Source organism: Desmodus rotundus, chromosome 9, assembly GCF_022682495.2.
Source record: "Desmodus rotundus isolate HL8 chromosome 9, HLdesRot8A.1, whole genome shotgun sequence".
Taxonomy (NCBI): Eukaryota; Metazoa; Chordata; class Mammalia; order Chiroptera; family Phyllostomidae; genus Desmodus; species Desmodus rotundus.
In genome coordinates, this window is record NC_071395.1 from 35546714 (window position 1) to 35565533 (window position 18820).

Sequence of the window (18820 nt, forward strand, 5' to 3'; positions counted from 1 at the left end):
AGAAATAGAAAACATGAACAAATCTTTATCAATTTAAAAATTGAATTCCTAATTTTAAAACCTTTCACAAAACTTCAGACCCTCATAGCTTCATTGGTGAATTTTATCCCACATTTAAGGAAGAGATACCAATTTTATTTTACATAAAAATAAAGGAAGATAAAGATTTTACAAGAAAACAAACCAAGACCACAGATCAATACCCCTCATGAACACAGACATAAAAATTCTTTAGAAACATTAGCCGATTAAATCCAGAAATATATGATACACGATGATCAAATGGGATGTATCCAAGGAGACTAAGGTTGGCATAACGTTCGAAAACCAACTGTGCTCACTTTGGCAGCACACGAACTAAACTTGGGACGACACGGAGAAGATTAGCACGGCCTCTGTGCAAGGATGACACGCAAATTTGTGAAGTGTTAAAAAAAACCAATCAGTGTAAATCACAGAATAAAAAAGATAAGATTTGTGAAAATTACAGTATAGGCAAACAAAAGTACTTGACAAAAAAATCGGCATACATTCATGATTTTGAAAATTCTCAAAAAGATTATGTGAACAAAAATTTTGTTTACTTAACACAGAAGAGTCATCACGGTTTTCATTATTACCTTTACATGAAAGTGTCAAGCATTTTGTGTTTTTCAGAATTAATGATGTTATGTAATCACTATCATTTATCTCTAAAGTTTTCCCCCTGAAATTGATTTTTATTATCATGTGTTATTTGTTCCCGCTAGTATTTTTTAATACTTTTTTAAAATCCTCATCTGAGGATATGTTTATTGATTTTAGAGAGGCAGGAAGGGAAAGAGAGAGGCACACACATGGATGTGAGAGAGAAACCTCCGTTGGTTGCCTCCCATACGCACTCTGACTGGAGATGAAAGGAGCAATTGAGGTATCTGCCTCAACCGGGGATCACACCCACAACCTTTTGGTGCACGGGACGACGTTCCAACCGACTGAACCACCTGGCCAAACCACCCAGCCAGGACCCCAGTAGCGTTAAACTAGACTTCCACCAGCAAAAGCAGACAGATTTCATGCAGCATAAGCTCAGAGAGATGAAATGAATGTGTATTCTAAACGAGACCTGCGCAAACTACCGAATAGTAAACCAATAATGAGCTATCACTTACATAAATATAAACTGTCTTCTTCATCTGCCAGATTACAATCGTCCATTAAAGGAATCAATATTTTTAAAAGCTGTTAACATGCTGCGTGCTGTGAGCGCAGTGCTCCTAACTATGCTTTCAAGTGCGGTGGCCTAGGCCACGGACAGGGAGTGAGCACTAAGTGCTCTGCTGTAATAGAAATGCACACAAAGCGCAGTTGAAACAAGGATAAGAAACAACTGATGCTGCTTGGAGGGCCTGGGGAATTTCTTAATTTTCACAAGCAATTCAAGCAAACCAATTCACCAAGCAAAGCTTCCCTAATCTCTTAAGGAACAGAAAGTAAGCCTTTAATGGCTTCTCAACATACCAATACCATTTCCCTTAGGCTACAACCACATAAAAACCTTATGAATTTCACACACACAAAAATAGACTTTCAATTTGGGAAAATAAAGCAAAACTATTTGGGGTGAGTGGATGAGGTTTGGTAATTGATACAATCTATAGACTACCTCTATATTACTTGAAATTGTCTATATGAGTTATAGGTAATTAGGACTGGAGTATTTTTTTTTGAATGTATACGTTTGTATGATAAATTATTTGCAATTGTGGAAAAACTATAAATGATGCAGTAGAGGAGGTGGCAGAAGAAGATAGAGAGGTTCAGTGTGTGGATGTAAAGCAAGACAGTCCTGGGTTCAAATTCTGACTCTGTGTCATGTAGTTATGTAGTATTGAGCCAATTAATTGGTTTATCCTATGTTCAGTTTCATCTTCTTTATTTTTATTATTTTTTAATCCTCATCTGAGGATATATTTATTGATTTTGGAGAGAAAGGAGGGGGCAGGGAGGGAGTGAAAGAAACATCAATCAGTTGCCTCCTGCAAGCACCCTGACTGGGGACCAAACTCACAGCCTTTTGGTATATGGGATGACGCTCCAACCAACCCAGCAACCCAGCAAGGGTCAGTTTCCTCTTCTTTAAAATGGGAGCAGTAGTTACCTTTCAAGTTATTGCGAAGGTTAAATACAATAATGCATGAAAGCCTTCTGAGACGGTGACTGGCACGTACATAGCAAGTACTCCCGGGCTGATGGCTGCTGTGATCATTGTCACCATTATCAGTGCCGTCGTGGAGATGATGACGATAGTCTTTGTTTTATTGTTGTTGTTGTTACAGCGTGTTAAGAACACACTGTAGAATACAGTGAAATAATTCATTTTCTTCCTCTAGACACCTCCAAAAGATGGGTTTGTCATTGCTGATGTTCAACCAGTTACAGGCAGTTCTCCAGAGGAAAAGCAGTCTCCTTCATCAGCCTTCCGACCTTCTTCCTCTTTAAGAAAGAAGAATCATCCAGGGGAGAAAGAACTCCCTCCCTGGCGATCCTCTGACAAGCATCCAACTGACATCATTCGCTTCAACTACCTGGACAATTGTGACCCTATCGAGCAGATTTGGCGAGGGTGAGAAGCTCTGTGCCTTTCTTCATTCGTTTGCTTTTAGAAAAAATTTGCTGGCACTTCAACATATGGAACGATGAAAGTAGAACTTACTGTGAAAATGCAAGTGCTTTTCCATACATAGAAGTAAAAAGTAATTGAAAAGTAAGGGAACTGTTTGTTATTGGTAAATTAGCCCTGCTCGTTAGGAGTTGTTTGTATTTTATAGCTATGATGATTTAACATTACAGCCTCTTTTAATATTCAAAATGTCTTATTGATTTGAGAGAGAGGAAGGGGGAGGGAAGAGACAGAGAAAGAGACATCAATTTGTTGTTCCACTTATTTTTGCATTCATTGGTTGATTGCTGTATATGCCCTGACCAGGGATCGAACCTGCAACCTTGGCATATGGGGACAACACTCTAACCAACTGAGCTACCCGGCCAGGGCTTTTAGAAGTATTTTAACACTTCAATCCAGCACGATAGGGTTTATTCCAGTCTTTTCCTTTCTCCACATGTGTGCCTCCCCGCTCTGACTGAGAAACCCGGCTCTCACTTCTTTATTGTTTACTATATGTAGACTATATATCATACATATTATACATCGTACGTACAGTTCACCCTTGAACAGCTCCGGCTGTAGGGCACCAACCCCCATGCAGTTCAAATCCACACACTGTATAAGTTTAGACTCCTCAAAAAATTAACTACAGCTGGCCCTTCACATCCACGGATTCAGCCAACTGTGGATCGAAGACAGTGTTTCCCACCTGGGGTTGGGATTGCGAAAATACCATTCTCAGTGTGTGCGTGGTTGAATCCACGAGTGGGAAACCCGTGGATACGAAGGGCTGACTGTATTTACTGAAAACAAGTCCACATACAAGTGGACCAGCGCAGTTCAAAGCCATGTTGTTCACGAGTCAGCTGTATATGCACATACCATTTTGATATGTGTTATATGTACATGTAAGATTTTATGTAAAAATTGCATTACAGATCACATAATATATCAATACACAGAGTATATATTTACTTCCAAATTCTGAAAGTAATATATCATGCCATATTAAAACAAATTTACAAAACTAGAATTCAACATTTGCTAATGGTTCTCTTTGCCTTCAGTCTGAGCATATATGCTCATAATCCCGTGTTCAGAAGTTATGTGGGTAGGTTAACACCTCCTTCACTGTGGGTAGGTTACATGGTTCTAAAGTTAAAACTATATGAAAGTGTACAAAAAGTGTTTAAAAGTTATACTCAGAGAAATACCACCCCCCGGCTCTTCCACGCTATTCCCACCCTGTTATCTTTTCCACCCCATTCCCACTAACAAATCCCATTAGTTTCTGGTTTCTCCTTCCAGGGTCGCTTTTTACAAAGTTACAAGATATGTCACTTTCAACTCTCTGATGGGCAAAACTTTAAAGTTTGATGATATGTTTTGTTAGGGAGGCTGTGAGCAAATCCTGATAAAATTTGCTCATTGCTGGTGAGAATATAAATTGGCACAGAACTCATGAAGGGAAATTTGACAATATTCAGTACAAATACATATGCATTTATATTCTTACTCAGTAACCCTACATCTAAAAATCAATGTTGGAAATACCAAAAGTACATCTGCAGAAGGATATTAATTGCAGCATTGTTTATGATTTTAACATAAGGGAAATAATGTAAGTGCTCATACATAGGAAAGTGTTTGCTGGATAAATTATGTATGGTCCATTCACACAGTGGAGCTCTAGGCAACTGTGAAAGTGAATGAGGAAGATCTCTGTGAACAAATAAGGAGTGATTTTCAAGGTACCTTGTTAAATGAGAAAAGCACATTTCGGGAGTATCTATAAGAATACCACCCATGGTACAGACAGAAAAGAAAGGAAGAAGTAGAGATCTATATCTCTGTATACATATGCATCTGTTCATTTGTTAAAACAAGCATGCACACACAACACACAAACAACAAATGAAGGAGACAAATTTTGAAATTCTTGAGACTGTTTTAATACATCTGCCACATTTTTAGATTATATTTCAACAGATTGACATCAAGGCAGCATAAGAAGGGGACAGTGTACTGGCTCTGGAGCCCTACTGCTTGGGTTTGAATCCAGGCTCCCACACTTCTAGCTTGTGACCCCGGGGACTCTCTTAACCTCTCTGTGCCTCAGTTTCCACATCTATAAAGTGGCAATAATAATAACACCTAGGTCATAGGCTTCATTCACCAAAATAGGCCAGATTCTTGATGCCGTCAGTGTCATGGGGGGAAAAAAGAGGTAGGAAAAGTATTCTAGAACATAAGAGACATAACCAAATTCTGTTTGAATCTACATGGGATTCTCATTCAAAAAAGGGAAGACTTTGATACCCATTCTTAGGACGATTTGATATAGACTGGGTAGTAAATGATTTTAAATAATTATTGTTCATTTTCTAAGGTACGAAGATACTAGTGTGGTTAGGTTGGCAGATGTCTTTATCTTAGGAGATAAGTGCTGAAATATTTAGGGGTGAAGCATCCGCAATTTACTTTCTTATGGTGTGACACACACGTGTAGATAGTATTGTATGTGTGTGTACATATATGTATCTATGCATATAGAGAGTTAAAGCAAAAGTAGCAAAGTATTATCAATTGTTGAATGCAGTTGGAGAATATATGGATAATCACTGTCCTGTTCTTTCAACGATTCTGTATGTTTGAAGCTCTACATTTATCCTGCAGAGCTTCTCACCTTCTGGGGACATTTTTGAAAATTAAGCAACAATAAATATCCAGCAAAGCTGATCTTTTAAAATAAAGCTTGATGATGGAAGTTCAAGTATGTACAAAAGTAGAGAGAACAGAACACCTTGTCACCATCACCCAGCATGAACAGGTTTCGGCTCATGACCAGTCTGGCTCCATTTATCCCTCGCCCACTCTGCGCTTCTCCCAGGTTATTTTTGAGACAAATCCAAATATCATATTTTTTTCATTCGTACATATTTCAGTGCATATCCTTTAAAACAGACTTTGTCTGAGAGTCATAGCTTGATACCATATCACATCTAAATCAATGAATGACTTCATAGTAGAATCAATCAAATATTAAGTCAGTTATCTGGTTTCCTTGAATGTCTTACAAGTTTTTGATATTTTTAAACAGCCGGTTTGTTTAGTCAGGTTCAAAATAAGGTCCACATACTGCATGTGGTCCATGTGTCACTTAAGTCTTTTTTTTTAATCCTTAGATTTCTCCCCTTCCTTCCCCCCTTCATTCCCCCTTTCTTCTTCCCTTCCTTCCCCCCTTCCTTCCTTTTTTCCTTCCTTCCTTCCTTCCTTCCTTCCTTCCTTCCTTCCTTCCTTCCTTCCATTCTTTCTCTTGTAACTTGTTCATGATAGAAATCAGATCATTTATCTGTAAAGCTTCTCACCTTCTGAGTTTTGCTGATTGTACTCCCACGTCACATGCTCCTCTGTCTCCTGTGTTTGGCCATGCTGATGGTAAGACCTAGAGGCTTGAGTATATGTATAATGATCATGAATTCCCATCACAAGGCACACAATTTCTCGTCTCTCTTTTTTTGTGATATTAGTGGCCACTGATGATCATTGCCTAGATCCATTATTTTAAGTGAACTTTTTCTGGAAAGGGCCAGACAGCAAATGTGTTAGGCTCTGTAGGACATATGTCACAACTGCTCAACTCTCCCACTGAAGCCTGAAAATAGCCATAGACAATATGCAAAAAATAAATATGACTATGTTCCAATAAAACTTTATTTACAAAAATAAGCATTGGGCTGCAGTTGAACTCTGGGCTATGGTTTGTTCATCCCTACTTTATCCTAACATGTATGATAATTTTAGAAAACAAATACTGATATTAATACAAAGAGTAGGATTAATGAAAACAATTTGAGAGTCCTTTGCCTCTGTTTTTGTCCTTAGGATATAATCTACTAAGAATATTCAGACAAATTTCTGTGTTAAAGTCCCAGGAAGTAATTCTTCCATGTGCGCTAATGCCACCAACTCAAGAGACAAGATCATTTGTTTCATTTTGGTTTTCGGTTTTAGGAATTCTCAGCCTTCATTGAATTTTATAATTTTGAGAAAAAGTGAGATGGTTCCAAAGTCAAATAAACAAAACAGAACGCATGTGAGAAGTGTAGCTTTGGCTCCTACCCTTCCATACTGTTGCTTGTGCCTTGCTGGGTCACATGGGAATCCTGATTTTCAGAATGTTATGGTGTAATCCTTCCATTTGAAAAAAAACAAACAAATACACACACACACACACGCTTTTTGAAAATAAATAGTAGCATATAATATGTACTACTTTATCCACTTTCCTTTTCTTCATGTAACAATCCATCCTGGAAATCATTCCACAACTGTATGTAGAAACATTCTGCCTCTCTTTTTATATCTTATAACACCCCACTGTGTGGATGAGCCAGAGTTTATTCAACCACTTCGTTATTGATAGACATTCAGCTTGTTTCCAGTTGCGTAAAGAAAATCTTTTAAATCATAGGAGCAACAAAATCAAATGAACGAAGTTTTAAAATGAGTATTTGTAATTTTTCCAATGCTTTCCAACATACAGAAGGAAGAAACGACATGAAAGGACCCCAGATTCCAGCTGGCAGACACATGATAAGAAAAATAAATTGCAGGACAGATCTAAGCTAAGAAAAGCACAGTCACTGGTGAGTGAGTACTGCTTTCGAAAGATCCCCCACGATAACGTTAGTGAATATCGCTGGGTGTCTAATCCTGCTTGCGAAACTGAATTTGTTGTTTTTAATCAGAATCATTAAGTGGTGATTTAAATCCTGGTCTCTGAAACTGACAAGCTGTGCAACCTCGAAGGCAGCCTTTATTTAATCTCTCTGAGCCCCTGTTCCCTCGTCTGTTTTTTAAAAAATGACGAGACGAACCGATGTGTATGAATCTGCTTTGAGTACTGTACAATATAAAGGGAGCATTATTATCATTTGGTTCTTTCTTCAGCCACGAGTCCTTTGTGAGGTTTGGTGGGGAGAGTTCTAGAAACTTCTCTACAGAAATTCCTTCCCTACAGAGCGAAGGTTCCACTGACCTAAGAAAAAGGGATGCTTTCCATAGCTTTCTAGCCACCGGTGGAGTATGATTATACAAGTGCATTTCAAGTAACTTCAGAAAAAGTGGATTCAGAACTTTTCTTTCCCTAATGAAGAAAACAGCTAATTGACTACCTAATAAAGTCCGTAATTGTGTCTAGGAAGCGTTATCATCTCCCAGCAGTTTTCCAAACTGTGGTTCTCTCTCCCCCGTGGAGCCCTCTTAGCACACAAATAAAGGTGCAATAAAAAATTTATATTATTATTGAAGATTTAGAAAAAAACTGAGGATACACACTCAAGAAAAATTAATATAAAATGGATATCCATTGGGAGAAGAAAAAGTATGTACTCATGAATAAATCACTTTGATAGCTCTGCTTTAAAGCCCTATTACTTTCTGTTAAATTTATTTTCAAGTGTTTTCATGTTCAAAAAGAGAGAGAGAGAGAGAGAGAGAAATGAGCTTTTCAAATAGGGCAGTTTGTATTCTGAGGGACCAATTTTGTGGGACTGGATGAGGCTTATCACAGGCAGATGCACAAATGCCCAAGGGAATAGGGAAGCTTAAAGCAGAGCAGTAAAATTGTCAGTGAAAACCATTAATTGAGAAAAATAACTTTCTGAGGCTTACCACACAGGCCATTCAGGCATGCTTCTGTCTGGTTTCCCCGCCCCTCCTCAGCCAGGAGTAGAGGAGAGATCTGGGGAGATCAGGGAATTGAAGGGCGATAAAAGTTGATGCTGTTGTATGCTTACAAATTAGCAGCACAGACAAACATTTCTGTAGCTTAAAAAACAAAACAACCACCACAATGAAAACCAAAGGCTAAACAGAAGCCTCCCCTGGGCTTTTGGCATTAACCATCTGTCACATACTAGCGGGGCTTGTTTAAGTTAAAATATTTGTTATAAATTAAAATTTTTTAAAGTTGCTGATAATTAAAGCTGAAAGGGAAACCAGGGCAAATTAAACAATGATAAAGAACAATGAAGCTATTAATAAATGAAGTGCATGACTATATTGATCTCCTTGCAATGTTAGATAAATATACTAATTACAATCACTATTTATGCTTAGTCGTTTTGCTAAGAAGCATAAGGCATAATTAAACCTTCCCAAAGCAAGCGATGATCTTTGACTGGGTGAGGGCCACAGGCTGAGTGTGGCTAAGGCCCCGTCTCCAGGAGGTGGCAGTTTGCCCTCACTCTAGGCCACTACCTCCTAGGAAGTAAGCAAGCACCTAAGTGATGCAAAATGATTGAGAAAATGAAAAAACACTGGACATGGGGCCTGAGAGAAGAGGAAGTGGGTATGGAGAAAACGCAGTAAGGGGACCGAAGAAGGGTTGGGAGAAAATAAAACTGACAACGGCAGCCGTAGAGTTTGGTAGATGCAGCCGAGGTGCAATTGCAATGGGAAACATCACATACTCATTTTTAGAAAGTTCGCGTATCATTCAGACAGGTTTATCTAGGAAGATTTCAGGGGGAACTAGAAAAAAGGAAGCAGGCAAGGACAAGAGGGACAAACCCCCAAAACCTGCCCAGGAGGGTCCTGAGATCTGAGCACAAGAGTATTCCTTGCTCCTTGAAAACAGGAAACGGAGCATGTGATACTTGGAGAAGTTAGAGCTTTGTGGATGGAAGGACTGGAAGAGAGAAACAGCACGAGTGTGTAAAAGCACAAGGAGGATTCCTTAGGCTGTCTCTTCAGGGCTCCAGCTTTTAGGCCACTAGGACCACCTTCACTTTGCTTGCGTGGGGGATGACCTCAAGCCTTCCAATGTGAGCGTTCTCTCTAAAAGGAGAAACCTTCTTAGGAAAACAGGTTCAAATCGACGTGTACTGTTGTGAGCTTATAGGATGTTGTCTATCATCTAATAGGTTTGAGTTTGCAGAGCCTGCCCCTGAAAAGGGTACCTGATTTCCTCCTAGGTTTTCAATTCTCGTGCTGCCTTGTGTCAACTGCTCCATTGAACTACCTTTTGTTGTCCCCGTCATTGATGGCAGGTGGGAAACAGCCTAGCTCTTCTCACCAATGCCTTATGATTTTGAGCATTGCTTATGGAAATTCTGTAAATATCAAGAAATGCCCAACTAGTAGTTATTATAAAATTCCACACAGAACAAAGTGATTTAAAAATACAAACATCACAGTAGAACTAGGTACCATTTTAATTAAACTCCAGAGATGTTCCCACCTCATGTAAAAGTGTGAAAAATAAAACATTTTTTAATCATAACAGCTGGCCCCACAATTCCTCTTCGGGAAGGGTGTGAGGAGGGAGCTGTCTCCTTGGGGGCAAGCGTTGATGAGCTGGTAGAGAAAGATGACACCTTGCGGGCTTGGATGCTGTGGGGCTCCTCCACCAGAGGAGGGGAAACCTGCTCTGCAGGAGCTTAGGGAAGTTTGTTGTTGCTGCTCCAGCACGGGAAGAGGAGGGGGAGCGGAGGAAAGGGGGAGAAAAGAGGAGAGAGAAGCGGGTCTGAGGGCAAGAAGCTAAGGTGAGGTAGGGGAGAGACCGGGAAGGCATTAGATAGTAATACCACCCATTCCAATCAAATGTATTTGCTATTGCTGGGAAGTAAACCCTGCCTTCCGTCCCTACAGTAAATTCTATTCAATTTACACATGGACGCAAGATCTCCGGAGTCTAAAAGGCCAGGAAGACAAAAGCCCTTTGGGACAATTCACAAAAACCCAGGGGTTGGGCTCGGACTCCCTGGCCCTGGAATTGGACTCAGAGGACCCCAGCTGACATCTTGTTTCATGTTCTTTTTTGCTTTTTCCTACCAAGTTCAGTATAAAAACAAATACCTTTTGTCTCTCACTGAACTATTGCAGGGAGGTTAGCCGACCTCACTTCTAGGTTTTGATTTGGCCCCGATCTCAAAGAGCTTGCTGTTTCAGAGCTGCCGTCCTACAAGTAACAAAAGCCTTTAATTGCCTGCTGACTCTAATTGCTTTAGATAAGACCTTATCTTTTCCTGTGCTCTGCTAATTCCAGCCTCTGCAGTTACCTTCTTCACCTCGTTCCAGGATCACTTGATTGTGATGAGTTAAAATGCTTCTTTAAGCTTTCTCGTTTTTAACCCCTCTCCGAGTCAAAGCGGGAGGGAACATGAACATGCCCAAAAGTGATTCCTGGTTCCTGTCACAGAAAGAACACCGGTTTAAGAATCAGAAAACTCGCATTTTTAGCCTCAACTCTACCATTAACTTCGTGCTCACTCAGCCTCTTTGAGTTTTCATCTTTCCATGAGTAAAATGAGAGTTTGGATTCCAGCCTCTTTCGGGTTCATTCCAGGCCAGCGCCTGGTCTGTGGCCCCCGTAGCTTCCTCCCACATTCAATGAGTTGAAACAGGAGAATTGGCGAAGCAAAGCTGTGCAGCGGTTCCTTGTGGGCAGTCTTCGATAGACTCTTGGTTCCCGTGGCCTCCCGGGGGTTTGCTTTGTCTTGGTCGCGTGGTTTGGACGTGCAGAAGTGAAACTCTCTATAGGAGAGATCTCTAATTGTTCAGTTCCATCAGTGACATTCTTGAGAATTCCTTTGGGGGGAAGAATAAGAAAGAACATGGGCTTTGCAGTCAGAGAGGACCTGAGTTCTTGTATGAAACCGTGCCGCTTTGGGTAAGTTACTTAACCTCTCTGAACCGCTGTTTCTTCATCTGTTAAGTGGGAGTAATGACTGTTGTCAGAACTAACTGCCAGATATATATTAAGTGCAACATACGTTTGTGTTCTCCCGCACTCAATGCCATCTTACTTTTCACTTTGCTGACCAAGAGCAATACAATGGGTTTGGGACTTAGACAGTCTACTAGCTTCATTGCCTGATACCACAATTTTGGTAGCTCGGTGAGTTTGGCCAAGGTATTAACCTTGCAGAGACTGTTTCTCGTCTGTGAAATGGAATTAGTACCAACACCAACCTCACAGGGTTGGGAGGGGGAGGTAAAACATTTGGCACAGCGCCTAGCTCAAAGTAAACGTTCAGCAAACGGCAGCTAGCAGTGGTGATGGCAGTGGTAGCACCTGTCAAGATCACACCAAATCAACGGGCCGCCAGGGCTAGGAAAGACGGGAGCCAGCTGATGGCGAGCAGGGGCTGGGAGGGGCCCGCCAGACGGCCAGAAGGCGACTCCAACTTGAGAATAAGCTTCTCTTTCCCGATTTTGCCTTCACTTCTCCCCAGTTTTCTCCATCTTTTCCCTTTGTCTTTGCCTTCTCCCATGGTTCCCACTATGTAAGATACGGTTGCATCCAGAGCTGTGTGAAACGGAAGTCGGACTCTTTTCATTCCCCGCCTGGCATCTGTTCCATCTCGCGCCTGCGTATGTGCACGCTCAGCATTTCCCCCTCGCCCGGACGGCCCGGGGAGTGCGTGCGGGACTCAGTGCCGTGAGTCCTGAGTCTCGTGCATCCCACTGCTTGCTTGTTGCTTCTTAAATTTTGAGACCTCAGAGAAGAAAAGGCCTTATTGCAAGAATCCTGGGGGCAAAGTAAACTCTCAGGAGGGACCCCACTTAGAGCCTCTGTATTTCTCCATTGTCCGTAAAAGCATAGTTTGCTTGTTCCATCGTGTTGCCTCTTCTTGTATCAAGTTATGACAATAAATTACCCTGGTGTTTCCAATGGGAGTGATCGTATCTGCTTCTCTTTCACTGAATGGTTAGACTGGGGCCCAATGGCTACTTGTTTTTATTTAAGAGTTAGACAGCAACTATTTGACAAAAATTGCCTTTTCTTCAGGTTCTGTCAGAAGAGAAGAACTGTGTTTATGAGTTACATAATATTATTAGTTATATGTATTATTTATGACATGGTAATTGCTGTTACTACGAGGGCTTCAAGTATATAAATATATGTATGTAGGATATGTGTGTGTAAAACATTTAGTATTGTAATATATTTCACCACAAACTACAGTAGAAACTAATTTTCTGAGACATGGATGTTTTGAACCATGAGCTTACAACCATTACTAACAAACAACCATCGAACTTTATGGCCTACGGATATTTTGCAACACACCCCTACCTTCTTTCACCTACTTGGGAAACCATCGCACAGTCTTGGATTTAAATTTCAAAACCCTGCCTAGAGTTGCTTAGCCTTCCTCTGCTGCCACAGCCGACAGTTTTACCCCAAGGTTCCTTAAAACAGAAACCAAGAACAGGGGCCTGTGGCTTCTTTAAAACTGTGTTGATTACTTCTCCCTAACACCTTTCCCCTGCTTCTGGCAGAAGCAGAGTGGACCAGGAAGAAAAGGAGCGCCCTCTCCGTAGTGTTGACCTAAGCAGGGGCCCCCTAGAAGGGTGACCAGGCAGGTCTGTGCAGCCTCTGGGGCTCCCGGGGAGGCCGGAGGATGGTGGGGGTCCTCCTCAGAGAATTTCCCGATGGAAAAGTCAGTGAAGCAGCTCCATGCTGGGGACGAAGCCCCCACTCCACTGAAGCCAGATGCGTAGTCACTCCTCTCAGACTCTCGTCTCAGGGGGAAAGCCCCCGTGGTGGGCCCTCCCCAGCCATCTCCCCCGTCCTCCAGGCCTATGCCCCCACCAGAGGCCCTTACGCACTACTCAGCCCCCAGCCTATGCTTAGGCAAGTTACAGCAGTGAGTCAACGCTGTGTTTCTAGGAGTAAAACAAACAAACAAACAAACAAACCTTCTGACCTTACGATTTACAAACACAGTAATCTGTATTTATATGTAGTTTCACCACACCACCCCTGAACTGGGAGCCACAACAAAGTGTTGAGGGTAGACTTTTTTTAAAGGGGGACGTGGGTGGGGTCTCTTACAGAGGGAAGATGGTCACCCTCCTTGCCTTTCCTCACCATGTCACAGGCGTGGGAAGACTGAATGAAGTAACGAGTGCACGACTCTCAGCCGCATGCCCAGCAGTCAGATACTGGCAGTCGCTATTGGTTCTGGTGGTGACGGTGCTGGTGTCCGGGAAGCGGGACGAGCACATTGCGGGGCTCTCATTGCCGATGCTGCTTTTATCTGATTTTTCATATCCACGTACTCCTTTATCTCATCTGCTTGTATCAACAACGGCTCGCAAATTTCTGCCACTCACAGGAATGGAAAACAACAGAAAATCCATCTGGGGAGAGACAAGACACAGGTGACTGTAGAAGCTGGCACATACAAGTTGTACCCTGTTGATAGCGCTTCTTGGGCCGTAGCCTCCTCTTTCCCGCGTCAGGCAGCCTCAGGAGCCTCTCACCATCCTCATTCACTTCCTTCTGCCCCATCAAACGACTTCCAGCCTGAAGACAGGGATTTTCTACCTGTTTCGAAGTCCACCTGCATGGCGGTTTTAGCCATTCCTCTGAAATGGGGAAACATATTACTTTGTATGTTTACTCGTTTATGCAACAAGTAGTTTACAGGCACCGAACTAGGAGCTAGGGGTACACCCATAACAAGATATATTCTCTGCCCCCCAAGTACTTCCAGGCAGGGGGTGAGGGAGGAACCTTCCAGCCAAGCAAGGGTTAACTCCTAGGTATCAGGGTTGAGCAATTGTATTAAATGTTCCTGCCACCGCTCCCGAGACTACAAACACAATAGGACATGCTAGGCCAGTGGTACCTGCCGGACGGCACTTACACGGTCAAAAGAGAGTTGAACATACTGGCCAAGACCTCAGGAGGGAGACTGGGCGAGAGATTCTTGATAGATAAAGCATGGCCTTACATTTCTCTTCTGTGTCCTTTCATTTAAAGACGTGATAACAACATGTAGAGATATCATTGGGTAACTGTCTCTAGAAGAATAACAGCAAGTTCAACGGATGAGAGAAGTCTGTTTCAATCACCTGATTCCATCCCTCTTTATGGGAACAGGCTGAAGAAGGGAACACTCTCTAGGGATGCTCCAGTACTTGGGTTCTCGGTAGATGGTGTGGCTGTAGCTGCTGTTAGCCCATCAGAAAACAGGTGAGAGCAGACAGGCCTGCACCTATGTGAAGATTATTCATATCAGCATTGCTCGTGGGAGGGAAAGATTGGGGACAGTTCAAATACTTACCAACATGGCTAGAACACGACCATTGGAAGACTGAAGAAGTTCTTTAAGTACTGGCTTGTATCACTTCAGAATTCGCGTGGGTTTTAGTGGCTCTGGGCCAGGCACCAGGGGCTCATACCCAACCTCGGAAAAAGAAGTTTCCTGTTATTTCTAGATTGTCAGATGCATCTAGACCAAGACCCAGGACTGTCAGATTGGTACGCTTTTATATAACTTCCTCATGTTTTCCCCTTAAATCTTGTCTTTTCTCTTATAATGGTGAGCATTAAAGTCTTGCAACGAAGAGGGTCTGTGAACTTGCCTTCAGGGGCAGCACAGAAGTGTGGAAGTAAGAAGACGGGCTTCTCAGAGCCTGTCTTGAAGGGAAGAGAAACTGCGCCACCCGGATAGGCCGTGACCATGCCTGAGAGGAGGGGAGGCTGGGGTGGCCCCAGGGACCTGCAGCAGAGAAAAAGGCCAGCCTGAGAGGAGCCTGCCTGGGCCTGTGAACCCCCCTGGGGGACTCGGGAGAAAGAGGTCCTGAAATGCAGTGATACATAAGTTTTGCACCATAATAGGATTAAATTTGAAATTGTTACAGGTAAGGTGTGACAAGCCCATTCTTGAATCAGAGCCCTAGGTTTTTTCCTTCACTCAACAGGTATTTTCTTATTTTCATTACTACTAAAATAGCACGAAGGAACACTTCCATCTGTTGTCTCACCTTATGCTGGTCTTAGGACAGCACTTAGGACTGAGAACCAGGGAAGATACGGCTTATTTCTCCCGTTTCTTCCTTCTTTCCTCTTCGATTCTAACAGCTTGCTGTGTTTCAGCCAGTGTGACCTACTCTTTCCCAGAAAAACCAGTAAATGTACATGGATCTGTCTGCTAGAGGCAGACAGTCACAGTTTCAACGAGGTCGAAGATTGCAGCTTTGCTCCTAGGGAGCTTGTGTTTTCATCAGAAGACAAATGACTACGTTCGGAAACAAATGCTAAATGCCAAGAGCAAAAATATGTTCAGTGCTAAGTCAGAGGCCTCGATAGGAATCCAGCTGAGGCAGAAACCCTGGAGGGTCAAGTCACTCAAGTTTCTTGGAGAAGGTGGGGCTCGAAGGGCAGGTTGTATTCGTATTTAGGGGAGGAGTAAAGAGAGCACCGGAGGTAAGACCAGCCGGTGGGGTGCATGGTTGTGGAATTAGAGGGACCCGGTTCCCTGGGGAAGAGGACAGGGGACAGCCCTCACTGGCTGACGCAATTTCTGATTCTTCCCAGATTCGTAGAAACCCTGTGTGTTGCAAACACACGTATCAGAGCGCGTTAGAGGGATGTAACGAATAATCTGACTGCTGAGACTTGCCCGCGGCACACGGGGTGACAGAAGGGGGATCGTGTTTGGGGAAGGCTGCAGTGTCTGTGCGCTCAGTCTCCTTACGTCTCTGCACACAGCAAAATAAGTGAATTTACAAGTTCCCTGCAAAGCTCAGCTCGTATTATTTTCTCCATTCTTTCCTCTTCCCTTTCCTGCTCACGGCCAGATGTCGAGGAGGAACCTTTCTCACTGTGAGTCTTGGTTGGAAGGTTCCCCTGTGAGATTTGCCGTTTTGGAGAGAATGTGTGCGTGCACAGATTAGTGGGGCATCGACACGGACGCTACGAATCCTCACCTGGCCCAAGAACCACAAGTGTCCAGACGCAGCCTCAACACCTTTCCCTTCTGTGACCTTGGGCTGCCACTTAACCTGCCTGCTCTTCCGTTTCATTGACTTGTAAGATGGAGATGTTAATACCTCCCTCCCTGCCTCACAGAATTTCCCGGGGTTTCCAGTGAAATTATGGCTGTGAAGGCACTCTGGAGATGAAAGGAGTTATTATTAGTAGCTCAAGGTGAAGATTGCATGGGATAAGGGGCGGTGAACCTGGCAAGTCTCAGTAAATCCCATTCAGGCCTGCCCTTTCATACAATTGTTTTACCTCATTAAAATACGTTTAATTATATAGCTTCCTCTTGATGTGTTAATGACTCTCACGCCGCTGATCTCTTTTTCCTCCCTAGCTATCCCTAAGTGCAGAACACAGCTCCCCTCTGCAGGTTTCAGCTCGTCCTGCCTGGCATCCCCACCGCGGGGTGGGGCTCCCAGCCACCGAGGCAGCAGCGACGCAGGCTCTCGCGCAGCGTCTTCAGACACTCTGGCCTTGGGTTGTTATGCATCCAGACTCCGGAACTGAAGCTGATTTAAAGATGTGAAAAGATTTTTATAGGAATGTCAAGACGCTCCACACCCTGGAGCGTCGGATGTTATGTGGCTCCTCTATTAGAAACTGTCGGTTTAGGCACCTTATTGTGCAAGTGAGTTCTGCAGTGTTTAGCAAAAGGTATTCATGGCATAAATGTTGACATATTTACAAACTTAGATGGAAATGTGGTGGTGGCTACCGCAGGTTTAATAAAGGGCGACAGCTCCATGGGTGATATTGGGCGCATGAGGCAGGGTCCCCCACAGACACACTCAGCACACTTCCAAGGCTGCTTGAGCAGTTTAATGACGGGGCTATTGCCATGGTGTGTTAACGTGCTAGGCCTTCCCTAACAAAGTACTGCAGTCTTCCTCCATTCCCGCTGCTGCTGTAACAGAACGCCATAGCACAGGCAGGGGGGGCTCATAAACAACAGACATTTACGTTCTCAAAGACTGGAAGCTGAAGTCCAATGTCAATGTGTCATCAGGGCTGATCTCTTGTGAGGCCTCTCTCCTTGGCTTGCAGATGGCTGTCTTCTTGCTGTGTCCTCACGCGTGTCCTCTCTGCGTCCCAGTCCCCTCTTACCATAAGGACATAAGTCAGACTGGAGGAGGGCCCACCCCTATGGCCTCAGTTAGCCTCCCTTACCTGTCCGAAGACCCTGTCTCCAAGGACAGTCACACACTGAAATCCAGGGTTAGGGCTTCAGCATAGAAACTGGGTGGGGGCGGGGAGGGAGGGGCATAGTTCAGCCCAGGACACACGGGCAGGATTAAGAGAATCAAGGTGAGATGGTGAAGCACCTAGGAACTAGCAGTTGCAGCAGCCTTTATCATCCATCCTCTGGCCTGAAGGGGCGAAAGGGAAAGGACCTGTGGTTCCTAGAACCCAGTGAGAGCTGTGACCAAGGAAGAGAGGCCACCCTGTAGCATGTATGTCCCATTGGGGGGGGGCCAGCCCCAGGGGAGGGAAAACAGGGAGCACTCAACCCCTGTCTCTCTTCCCACCTTTCAACATGCCAGTAGCACTTCCCTTCGGTCAAATTCCCCTGAAAGTTCCCGGAGATGCTGCTCTTAGACATCAGCCTCCAGGCAAGGAGTGGAGCTGGGGAGCGTGGCTGGGGTGATCACCGAGGGGAGGGCGTGAGTGCTACGGTGAGCACCCAGCACAGTGGGGCTAATGTGCACACTTCTGAAGGCAGAATTATGGTTGATAGCCAAGCCATGGATGGGCTTTAAAGAGTTATTGGAAAACAGAAAATGTTACTTTGCTGCAAAAACATTAGTCATACATCCCCAAATAAACCATTTACAGTCATGTAACCATTTTAAGGTCCCAGAAGTTACCAATCTAGGATACTTACCTAAGTAAAGCAGAATGGTAGAAAAACAAAGATGTATCGTGTGAAGTTGAACACACTTATGTCCATATACTTCATATGAACATAACGGTTTAAAGTGGTGGCTCGGCACAATAGCAGAGGACAGTGGTTTGGATGCCCAGGTGATCAGCGGAGGACAAAACATGACCAACTTACAACTGATTCGTTGGCACCACTCAGGGTGAAGCTCACACGTGCCTCAGAGGCAGAGAAGAAAGACAACACATCTAGCTGAGTTGAGACCTTCTGATCGTCCTATGGGCAAAGCAGGTACTATCATTAGGGTTTCCTCTTCCTGGAGCCTGAGCCCTCGTGGGTGGCTCCCAGGAACTAGGGGCAGCTGTGTAAGCTGGGGTGGCCTGCATCTCCAGGGTTCTGCACGATCTGGCCCAGTAAACCCCTGTGATTATTGCAGGAGCCAGTCATGTTGCAGGTGAATGTTTGAGTAGGCCAGTCTGGAGAATGACCCCAGCTTCTTCTGGAA

At 43.6% G+C, this 18820-nt stretch overlaps 1 protein-coding gene and 1 non-coding gene across 8 annotated transcripts in view; both read left to right on the forward strand.

Moving 5' to 3' along the window:
• The window catches only part of FBXO16 (F-box protein 16), a 46126-nt gene extending 28707 nt beyond the window's left edge, over nucleotides 1–17419 (forward strand). The window contains exons 6-9 of one of the 7 annotated variants that reach the window (XR_008425193.2): nucleotides 2373–2605; nucleotides 7194–7296; nucleotides 13543–13825; nucleotides 14430–16673. Coding sequence is in view for 6 of the 7 variants with exons in the window: in XM_045202704.2 (XP_045058639.1) it covers nucleotides 2373–2605; nucleotides 7194–7296; nucleotides 16771–16962 (528 nt within the window). In the remaining variant the exon portion in view is untranslated. Of the gene's footprint in view, nucleotides 1–2372; nucleotides 2606–7193; nucleotides 7297–9627; nucleotides 10275–10303; nucleotides 10488–10700; nucleotides 12524–13542; nucleotides 16675–16770 lie in introns of those variants that run through there. The other 6 variants (XM_045202704.2, XM_045202706.3, XM_053911856.1 and 3 more) reach the window with 6 other exon arrangements.
• Nucleotides 334–440, forward strand: LOC112312720 (U6 spliceosomal RNA). The gene has a single exon (XR_002975610.2). It is a non-coding gene; the product is annotated as a U6 spliceosomal RNA (small nuclear RNA).
• Nucleotides 17420–18820: the final 1401 nt, after the last annotated feature.